The 10,902-nt window shown below is 42.1% G+C and overlaps 1 protein-coding gene across 1 annotated transcript; it reads left to right on the top strand.

Annotated features, from left to right (window-relative positions):
* The first annotated feature begins 2,840 nt into the window (after nt 1-2,840).
* Il1b (interleukin 1 beta) lies at nt 2,841-10,167 on the top strand. Its single transcript, XM_090336092.1, has 7 exons — nt 2,841-2,893; nt 3,328-3,389; nt 3,926-3,974; nt 5,562-5,763; nt 6,189-6,353; nt 7,999-8,129; nt 9,406-10,167. The coding sequence occupies exons 2-7, from the start codon at nt 3,343-3,345 to the stop codon at nt 9,613-9,615; spliced, it is 804 nt and encodes a 267-aa protein (XP_090192218.1). The 5' UTR covers nt 2,841-2,893; nt 3,328-3,342; the 3' UTR covers nt 9,616-10,167.
* Nucleotides 10,168-10,902: the final 735 nt, after the last annotated feature.

Consider the following 10,902-nt stretch of genomic DNA (forward strand, 5'->3'; position numbering starts at 1 on the left):
ACTAGGCCAAACTCCCAGCCCCAGTCTCACAGCCTAGAAAGTTAACAAAATGATTAGGAGTTGCCAGGTGATAGGAGCAGATGTCTAGATAAGAATTCAAGGTGAAATTCTCCAGATAAATCTAGCAGATGGTAACCACCTCTTTGGAGATTTCTTCCCTCCCATCTTCTGTACAGGAAGCAGATGACTCTTCTTTCTTTTTCTGTTTTCTCACTACTAAATAAAATCCTTACTAAACATCAACCTTGTGAAGCTCTCCCTTTATGAGAACCTTCAAAACACTTTTCAATCTGGATCTCAAGTTCCTAGGATTTGGGTGGAAACTGGGAAGCTGGGGGGATTCTCCTCTTCCCTTCACTCCAGCACACACACCAGCACCCCCACAGTAGCAGCCATATATCCCCTCCCCTTGCCCCCTGCTTACTTACTACAACTTATTCTACACTGAGTTGTTTTCTATTTTCTGGGGGCCAAAAGGAAGTGTTGTGGCCTGAGCTGGAATGACAGGGTTTGTTACCCGTATTGTGCAACTTGCCTACTTCACACGACAAAGAGGTTTCACTTCCTGAGTTGGACAAGATGGTAAAAAGTTTTGGGTTCAAGCCACATTGCCAAGGTGACACATGGTGAATTGTTACTATCTGTTAAATCAAGGACACTGCCCCATGGATTCAAACATTCCCTGGAACAGAAAGACTCAATGTACCACTCAACTACTGTGGCACTGGATGAATCATTTCATAAATCTGGACTTGTTTTCTTTGCCCACTATTCACATCCAAATAGTAATCTGTCATCAGCCAAATGGTATCACTCTATCTCACCTGAAAATATCAGGGCTCCTTGCAGTTAGCAGGTCCTGAAACTCAGGATTGCTACAATGAGAAGATAGCAAAGTGACTCAAGTTCCCTATTCTACCTTGCAAGTCACAGAAAGAATAACTCAGTGACTTCTCAGGTTCCTTGTATTCTTCTCTTCTTATCGCAGGCTTTCATCCTCCTTTGGGTATCTCATAATCACATTAGCAGATTGAAGGCATCTCCGTTCTTTATCAGGGCAGCCCACAATGCCAACAGAAGCTTTGAGGAACATAACTGTCCCCTTGATGAAGCTTGGGGAGCAGTGGATGATTTGCAGAGTGAACCCTGTAAAGACAAAACAGAGAAGTCCACCAGTTACCCAAAGAGGCCTCTGAGGGGCTGAGTGGTCTACAGAACCAAATGTCAAGAGGGTTCAGTACTGAGAGCGGATCACTGCTAACCAGACCCATGAGAACCTGAGCAAACAGAACATCTACCATTTCAATGAGTTTCTTGTATCTGCCTTCCTAATACCAAGGTTTCAATGGCCAAATTAAGAATTAAAATCAAGCCCATGTGGAAGAGCTCATTTTCTTTCTTTTTTCTTTTCTTTTTTTTTTTTTTTTGCCAGTCCTGGAGCTTGAACCTGGGGCCTGGGCACTGTCCTTGAGCCTTCACAAGGCTAGCGCTCTAGCACGTGATCCACAACACCACTTCTGGCTTTTTCTGTGTATGTGGTACTGAGGAATCAAACCCACGCTGCATACATACTAGTCAAGCACTCCACCACTAGATCACACTACTGGCCCCAGAGCTCATTTTCTTTCTCTCTCAAATGTCCCCTAACGAGGTTAGGGGTTGTCTACTTTAGATAAAGCAGAACAAGCACAATAACCAAGACTTAGTAGGCAAATACTTATTTGAAGGAAAACACTGTCAAATTCATCCATTCACTAATAAGCAAACCCTACTGCTTATATTCACAGGCAAGACACTGTGCTAAACTTGGCTTTAAAGGAGTTCATGGCTTCCTAACAGGACCAGAAAGGTGAGCCAGGTTTTGCTTCAGAGCTATATTGTTTGCTTAATATAGCTGTGTCAAAAGTGCCGAGGAAAGTGTTCCTAGACTTTACATACCATTTAAGACCTAATTATCTATTTACGCTGTCAAAAAGAAGGGTCCTCAGGCAGGTACTCATCTGGTCTCTGCTTATAATTAACATAACCAAGAGACACAGTCTCCCTTGGATCCTCTTGTAGAGACATGAACTCACCAAAAAAAAACCTTTTAGGCAGAGAATATCTCCTATACACTTTAAAAAGAGATGGTGATCACGAGCCATTTGCCCTATATACCACCTTTTCACAATGCATCTTCATTTAAACTTACATCTTTGGTCATCCAGTATTGATGTACTTTCAACATGGAATTGGCTAAGTAAGGAACATGTGGCATTGCTGAGTTGAATGTGTTTCCCTTGCCCTGTCTGGATGCTTCTCCACTGCATCTTGCATGTTCCTTGCCGCATGTAGAGAATCCAAGTGTCTTTTTAGAGATATTTGTAGTTGATGGCTACCTCTCGATTCAGATAGTGCCGGGGGGAATTTAATATTGCCCCATTCCATCCATCTCCAAGTAAGAGATTCCTCAACTTAAGTTCTAGGAGAAAAGGGAGAGTATGCATTCATGCATGCATATCTGTACATGTTCTACTTTGTTCCACAAATCCTTTATTAAATAATAAACTTTCTAGTTCAGGAAAATCCAGTATTGTAATATTGACATCAATGGCCCTAAAAAAATGCCTATTTGCATGATGACACTGTCATAGTCTCCTATCCCTTGCTCTTCCTGGGACTAGGGAATGATTTCAATGTATCAGCCCCTTTCTTCAGCGGTTTCCAGCTATTCCTTCCCCCATCCCATGCCTTTGTCTTGGTTGTGAAATCAGCTAACCAAAGGGAAAATTTCTCAGCTCTCTACTTCTGCTTTTGAAGGCTATAAAAACAGCAAGGAAGAAGTGTGGTACAGCAAATCTGAGAATTTGGGGCATAATAGGCCAATCTGAGATTCTCTCCAGCCAGTCTTCAAGTATGATTTTTAACTCTTACTCTCCATTCTCTCTCTCTCTCTCTCTCTCTCTCTCTCTCTCTCTCTCTCTCTCTCTCTCTCTCTCTCTCTCTCTCTCTCTCATAATTGGTAAGCTATTTGCAAACATATAGGGTATACTATAATGCTACAACTTATAGAATATTGTGGAAATATCTAGCAGCTGGGCATCTGAGCTATCTATATCAAAGTGTCCTGCAGGCCTTTCTAGCCATATTATCCTGGTTTGGTTTATTCAGCAAATGCTTTCTACAGGTCCAAAGAACAATGCTTTTGTGCATGGATTCTCTTACTAATTCAGAGATCATTTCTCTGCATGCCTGCCAAGCACCAGATGCTGAAGGATGCTCACAAATAGAGGCAGCTCCTACGGGATGGCACTACACGTGGTCACTCATTCTCTCCTCTGTCTGCAGGTCTCTGAAGCAGCGATGGCCGCAGTTCCTGAACTCACCAGTGAAATGATGGCTTACCACAGGTCAGTGGGGAGATGGGAGGTAGTCCTTCTTTCAACAGTGGAGGGTAGTCTGTGCTTAGAGACTGGCTTTATCCCGAACACTGCCTCCTCCTGAAGGAAGCACAGTTCAAGTCAACCTGATTTAAAGACTGATATCCCATTCCAAGTCCAGCTTTGAGACCTGGAGCTCAGAAAAATGTTGCCGCAAGAGTTTCCACAAATAGCAACTTGGAGGAAAAGATTCTAACTGAGAAATGCAGGAGACCTCTTTGGAAAAGCTGGCTTGGATGAGAGGGAAAGCTGAGATTTTTAGCTCGGTCTTTTGGAACACTGTTGAGGTATTAAGGCCCAATAAAGACTGCCAATGATACTTACCTGTCTGACCCGGAGGTATCTGACCTCTAGAAAGTTCTACATGGAACATCTTAGAGTATGCATAGAACTTGCCAGAAGACTTCAGGAAGCTTTGGGAGACATGCTGTTTGCATTTTTATTAACAGTGAAAATATAAATGAATAGAAAGAAAAGTAATCTTAAGCTGTGTCTTTTGATTCCAGTGATGAGAGTGATCTCTTCTTTGAGCCAGATGGTCCCAAGCAAACAAAGGTAAGACATAGCTCCATTCTCAGATCCTGAGAGGGCTCTGACACAGGAAAAACTCAAAGGGCTCCAGGCTCCCTGTTCACAGAGTATTTTGTGATAGAATGACTTTCACTTCTTTCAGTGAGACAGATTAAGCTATGCCATGCTCTGGCCACCATGCAGTTCTCACGCTTCTGCAGCTATTTACTGAGGCTTAGTGTTAAATGGCTCTGTTGCTTTATTTCAGGAAAATAGTCAAGTTTTCAATGCATATTATGAAGGGGATGCAGGCTACTTTAAATACTTAATTCACATTCTATACCACAAAGCAGATGACCTTGAGGATGAGATTTTTTTTGGATGAGATGATTTCATCCAAAAAATAGAGGGTATAGACCAGATGATCTGCAACTATCCATTCTAGACTATTTTCAGTGCTGGCTAAGTTTATTCCTTTAATAAATAGGCCTTTTTTAGACTCATTCCTATGGAGAGTCATTCTGACATCCCAGCAAGGATGTTTGACAACTTCCTCAAGTGATGTGGCCATTAGCCCAGCTCAGTCATATATGTGAATGAATTAGCAGTCACTTGTTTCTGACTTTTTTCTCTAGTTCACAATAGCTTCTTTGGTCTTCAAATTCAGACCTTGGTATTACAGAAAGCAGATGTCTTCATTTGTTAAAGATCAGGATGGTGAATGCCAAGCCTGAGTGAGGCCCTTTGGCTTCTGCCTGGCACTGCCTGGCATTGGTCTGTGCCGCCTCCTGTGAAGTCTGCATCTTGTCAGAAGTCTCTTTCCTGGGAAGGAAGTTTTCCCCTGCTTAGCTTTCCTTTGTGTTGTTAGATTTCTCCATCACTGTCCTTGAAGTCTTAGATCCCTTGTCTTGCCTTAGGACAACAGTTTCCTTTAACGTTAATGTAGGCTTTCTTTAAATCATATTAAAGTGGTGACCTTTCATGAACAGGAACCATTTGTACAGTATGTGCAGAATACCTGTGAAGAAAGGTATCTGTGACAACTTATCAAGTGAGCATGGGTGAATAGGAAATGTGATCATTAATTGTGGTGAAAAATTAATGCACAGAGATGAAGTAGTGCAAATACAAAAAGATAGGAAGTACGAGAAGGTGTAAGAACAATGATGAAAGGGGCGTGTTTAAGAAAGAGAAAATAGAAATGGAATTTTTTTCTAAAAGAACAGCATGTCAGGAAGTTTATGTGCTGGTCAACTTTGAGTAGAGTATGTAGCTTCTTTAGTTTTCTTTTCTTTTTACTCTGCCATCCCTGGGGCTTGAACTCGTGGCCCAGGCACGGACTGTCCCTGAGCCTCTCCGTGCTCAAGGCTAGAACTCTACCACTAAGATACAGCACCATTTCTGGCTTTTTCTGTGTATGTGGGTGGTACTGAAGAACTGAGCCCAGGGCTTTGTGCATACGAGGCAAGCACTTTCCCACTAGGCCATGCCCCCACTCTCTGGCTTTCTGAGACGTGGGGATTATGGTTAAGAGCTTAATTGTCTCAAAGAGTCCTGCTGTTCCCCGACATCGTCACTGGAATTCACTGGCTTGATGACGTTGGCATGCTCACTGTTGAAATTTCTTCACAGTGTTCCTCCCAAGACCTGGATGTCTACCATCTGGATGAGGGCATCCAGCTTCAGTTCTCCCAGAAGTGCCTCAGTAAGAGTCTGAAGCAGGCGGTATCGCTCATCGTGGCTGTGGAGAAGCTGAAGAATCAGCACATTCCTTACTCACAGACCTTCCAGGATAATGACCTGAGAACCATCTTTTCCTTCATCTTTGAAGAAGGTAGATAAGGACCTGCCCTTCTCACAGTCAACTAACCTCCCCAAGCTTAAGCCTTTCAAGGTAGAAGACCTTTACAAAACGAAGGGGCTTCAAAGCCAAATCAATCATCTCGTTAGCAGAAAGTAGTCCATAGTTATTGAGACCTTGATAACTACATCTATTTACAACTCACAGCCTGGCATTATCAGTAGCAATGTTTTATCTAAGTTTCTCTATCACTGGTCAACAGTGAGGAGTCCTAGCACCATAACTTAGGATACCCCAGCCAGTGTTCTTATTCATCCTCTTCCCAAGTTCTTGCCACCAATACTAGAATCACACTTTTCCCATGCATGCTTTCATGTCCTCCATATTCTTCTGCTTTGTGTCACAAGGCTTGCTCTTCTGACTCTCTGCCTAAACCAAATATGTACTCTACATTTCAGAACCCATGATCTGTGATGCTTGGGAAGACGGTCCATATGTGTGTGATACACCCGTGAGATCACTGAATTGCATACTCCGGGATGGACAGCAAAAATCCCTTGTGTTGTCTGGCCCCTGTGAACTGAAAGCTGTCCACCTCCAAGAGTCAAATCTGAGCCAACAAGGTAAGTAGAGACATTTTGGTTTGCTTTCTCAGCCTCCAGGCAGCTTGCTGTTTCTCTACATCGCAGAATAATGAGACAAATTTTCAAAAGAAAAGAATATATAAATGCTTATTTGAGTTCTAGACATGGTATTGGTTTGAATGTCTGCTATGACCTTTTGTTAGTAAATATGTGACTAGAAGTTTCAGACTCTACCAACACTCGTGGAACTATTATTCAACACACAGGGAGAGCACAATCCAATGTTCCCATGGGAGGAAGTCATCTGATGGATATGGCTTCATTGCCTGTGGCTTCATTTTTCCTGTTGCAGAGGCTGAAACTACAGAGATAATATGTCCATCTCCATTCCCAACCTGCTCCCCACTCTGCTAAAAGCCTTCCTGCCCAAGACCATGTTGTTTCTTATAAGGACACTTCATATCAGAATCTCTCTCTCTCCTCTCTCTCTCTCTCTCTCTCTCTCTCTCTCTCTCTCTCTCTCTCTCTCTCTCTCTCTCTCTCTCTCTCCCCTCCCTCACCTCCCCCTCCCCCCTCCCTCCCCCCTTCTCTCTCTTTCTGATGGCATTGGGAAGTGTAAAATATGGTGAGCCCTTGTTAGCTGTGGTGACAGATCTGGCATCATCAAGCCACTGTGGCTGAGTAAGGCTGGTGGCTGGCAGCGAGTTCTTATGGGGAAGTATTCTTCAAGAAAAAGCTTCCTGGGGGGAGGGAAATGGGGTCCATGACATGAGAAAGGGTATCAATGTTTGTGAAATAATGTACCTTCTATCTGGTGAATATAATATAACCCTTCTATTAATTACAATAAAAATATATGGGAAAAAATCAACTTAAAAAAAAAAGAAAAGAAAAGACTTCCTGCTGTCAACTGGGCTAAATCCTATTTCTTTAGACTTGTGTAGTCACAGTGGCTCAGGGGCTAAGAGGACTGCTGTGACTAAGAACAATCAACATGGCTATCTCTTTCCTAGAGTCACTTTCCCAAGCGAGGCCACTCCTTTCCCAGTCCTTCCTACTCACTGTACTATGTCCCTGAACAGTGCTGGTGCCAGATTTCTATGGAACCTCAGATTCTTTTTTATTGTGGCTCATGGCGCTTGTACTTAGCCTGGGCACTGTCCCTGATCTCTTCAGCTCAAAGCTACCACCCTACCCTTGAGCCAAGCCCCACTTCCCATTCTCTAGAGGTTAATTGGAGATAAAAGTCTCAGATCCTTCTGTGTCTGGGCTGGCTTTGAACCTTGATCCTCAGATCTCAGCCTCCTGTGTAGCTAGGATTACAGGCGTGAGCTGACACGCCTGGCTCTCTAATTCCTCCGTGTTGATTTAAGTGTTCTTTCTGTATGTGTAAATGGGACATAGCCTGACAATGACAAGATAGCTTTCTTCCTTCCCTCAACACTGCAAAATTTGAGACTACTCTATATTTCATTGCCACTACTAAAAGGCTCTGAGAAAACCTCAGCACTTCTTTGGGAAAACCATAAATCAACCAATTGGCTGCTATGGTCTGTGAAAAATCTAGTTATCCCATTAGGCCAAAGAAAGAAATAGAGCTTGCTAAGTTGTGTGGTTCAGTCCAGTTGATTGAATCCATCCTGACTGTTCCATCCCTGACCACAGACGTCTCTTCTTTCTCCAGTGGTGTTTTCCATGAGCTTTGTGCAGGGAAAGAAAAGCTATGACAAAATACCTGTGGCCTTGGGCCTCAGGGGGAAGAATCTGTACCTGTCCTGTGTGATGAAAGACGATAGGCCCATCCTACAGCTGGAGGTAAGTAAAAACCAGGAAGTCACTGGGCGTGGTGACTCACGCCTGTGATCCTAGCTACTCAGGAGGCTGAGATCTGAGGATCAAGGTTCAAAGCCAGCCCGGGCACAAAAGGACCTGAGACTCTTATCTCAAATTCACCTCTAGAAAACAGGAAGTGGGGCTTGGCTCAAGGGTAGGGTGGTAGCCTTAAGCTAAAAAGCTCAGGGACAGCAAGCACCTAGGCTGAGTTCAAGCCCCATAATCCACAAAAAAAGAAAGGAAGAAAGAAAGAAAGAAAGGAAGAAAGGAAGAAAGAAAGAAAGAAAGAAAGAAAGAAAGAAAGAAAGAAAGAAAGAAAGAAAAGAAAGAAAGAAAAGAAAGAAAGAAAGAAAGAAGTAAAACAGGAAGTCCTTCCTAGAGTTCTCTGAATACCATTAGCCATCACTTCCAATCATCTATTCTCTACAATTCATCCCAAACAATCCTCTACTCTCTACCCCAACCTCTTGGAAAATCTAGAAGCAGGTGCTCAAGTAGAAAATATTTTTTTTGTCGGTCATTGTCCCTGAGCTCTTCCGCTCAAGACTACTGCCCTACACCTTGAGCTACAGTGCCACTTCCAGTTTTCTGATAATTAATTGGAGATAAGAATCTCATGGACTTTAAAAAAAAAAAGAATCTCATGGACTTTTTAGTGTCTGGTCTGGCTTTGAACCATGACCCTCAGATCTCAGCCTTCTGAGTAGCTGGGATTGCAGTCGTGAGTCACAGCGTCTGACAGTATAAAATAAATTTAACAGAATATTTAAATACATGCAAATGTCACTTCCACTGAGCTGCGGTTACCATGTCTGCCATGATCTCCAACAGGTCATACAAGGTTAAAACTACAATGATTACACATAGTTAGGGTTTCTCTCCTTTGATAGATGACAATCTGGGTAACTAAACAATTAAAGGGACAAGTCATCGTCCTTTAGTCCACTTCCAAAATCACTCCCCCATTATACTTACAGCTTTCCTAGCAAAAACATCATTTCCAAGCTGATGTCATTATAGCCAAAGTCTTAAGAAAAACAAAATAGGACAATAGTATCTGTAACTACATATGTCTAGAAGCTTAAAGATGTTCCTTGACGCCAGGCAACAATTTAGAAAATACCAACTGTTCTTTCTAGGACTACTTAGAAAGATGACTTCCCCCAAATTAACTCGAAACTGTGGCCTACAACCTCCTCTCTAGAAGAAGGAAAACATCTTTCTCATAGTGTCTACCTCCCCTCCTATTTTGTTACAGACTGTAAATCCCAATGAATACCCCAAGAGGAAGATGGAAAAACGATTTGTCTTCAACAAGATAGAAATCAGAAACAGGGTGGAGTTTGAGTCTGCTCAGTACCCCAACTGGTACATCAGCACCTCTCAAGAAAATCATCTGCCAGTGTTCCTGGGAAACAGTGGTGGTCAGGATATAACAGACTTCACCATGGAATTTGTGTCTTCCTAACCAGAGCTGTCCCCAGCATATCCACATTAAGTTGAATGTAATCCCAATCTTAAAGCTGGTAGAAGGCAAATAGAAGGATTTTGAGTGGTTGTAGACCAAGTTTGGTTCTTGTCTCCACCAATGCCCAGATGCCTTCCACAGGGCATTCTAGGGAGCTCAGCTGCCACTACCCAGATGTCAATTCTGTTCTCCCAGAGGAACCATCAGACCCTTTGCTGTGTCTAGCCTCTCTCACCTGTCCTGTTTCCTCAAGGCCAGCCTGACAGAAACTGTGGCATATTCTGTTTAAAGAAATTCTGTCTTTGCTTCTAGCTTCTGATGAGCAAGTCATTTGCCAATTATTTATGTATTTATTGATTGCCTGGCTTATTTAATTCAATAGGGATAAGAGGCAGCAGTGCCTTCCAAAGTATCTTTTTTTCAGTATTTATGGAGTATGTTTAATTTGGCCTAATGTGCTGCCTATATTAAGTCCTTTCATGGAAGCTAAAAAAAGCTCATATTTTGTATATGTGAGTATTTATGAGTGAAGAAATATGATCATACTGTTTCAATGGGTCTGAAATAAATGTTACTGAATTCAGTTCATCCTTGGTTTTTGACTTTTCTTGGATTTGACACAGACAAGTAAGGGCCGTGGAAGTTTTCTCTGGAAGTCTAATATGCAAAGTAGCTGGATATGTTGTATATGTGAAGTGCTGGACATAAACAACCCTTCCTACCTATCCTCTGTTTCTAGTCTCAAGAAAAAGATACTCAGTGTACAAGATGCATCTGAGAAAAAATTATATTGCTGAAGAAATTATAAGAAGTAAGTGTTGATGGCAACAACTTTCATGATGTGTCTATTTATTCAACAGACATCTATTAAGCAAATGCTGGGAGTACAGAGATTAAGAAGGTGTGAATTCTTAGTTTGATAGGAGAAGCAGATATGTATGAAACTAGTAAGGTAATATGACAAGTAGAAGCAAGATAAAATACAAAAAGAGGAGGCAGAAAGGCATCACAAGATCCGGTAAGAGGCACCAAATACTAAGTACTGTAACATATGAGTCAGACCTAAAGGGATGGGCAAACATTTTTCAAGAAAATAAAGAAAAGGGCACACAAGGTAGGGAAACCAGCATGAAGGGCTCAGAGTATGAGAATCAATGATGCAGAAATAAGCTCAGGAAAACAGAAGTCAGCAAAAGAAAAGTCAATATTTGGGTTATTATATTTGTAACTCATCTAACCAGCTAAAGGGATTTGCTGAATATATAAAGAATTCTCTCAAAACTTTCA

Source organism: Megascapheus bottae, chromosome 7 (assembly GCF_031878675.1).
Source record: "Megascapheus bottae isolate mThoBot1 chromosome 7, mThoBot2.hap1, whole genome shotgun sequence".
In the NCBI taxonomy this organism is placed as follows: domain Eukaryota; kingdom Metazoa; phylum Chordata; class Mammalia; order Rodentia; family Geomyidae; genus Megascapheus; species Megascapheus bottae.

What these genes read in the sequence shown, in the direction of transcription:
- Il1b (XM_090336092.1), top strand. Translation starts at nt 3,343, where the DNA reads ATGGCCGCAGTTCCTGAACTCACCAGTGAAATGATGGCTTACCACAG. An exon ending in GTCAAATCTGAGCCAACAAG is followed by an intron (nt 6,354 to 7,998) that starts GTAAGTAGAGAC and finishes TTCTTTCTCCAG; the next exon opens with TGGTGTTTTCCATGAGCTTT. An exon ending in GGCCCATCCTACAGCTGGAG is followed by an intron (nt 8,130 to 9,405) that starts GTAAGTAAAAAC and finishes ATTTTGTTACAG; the next exon opens with ACTGTAAATCCCAATGAATA.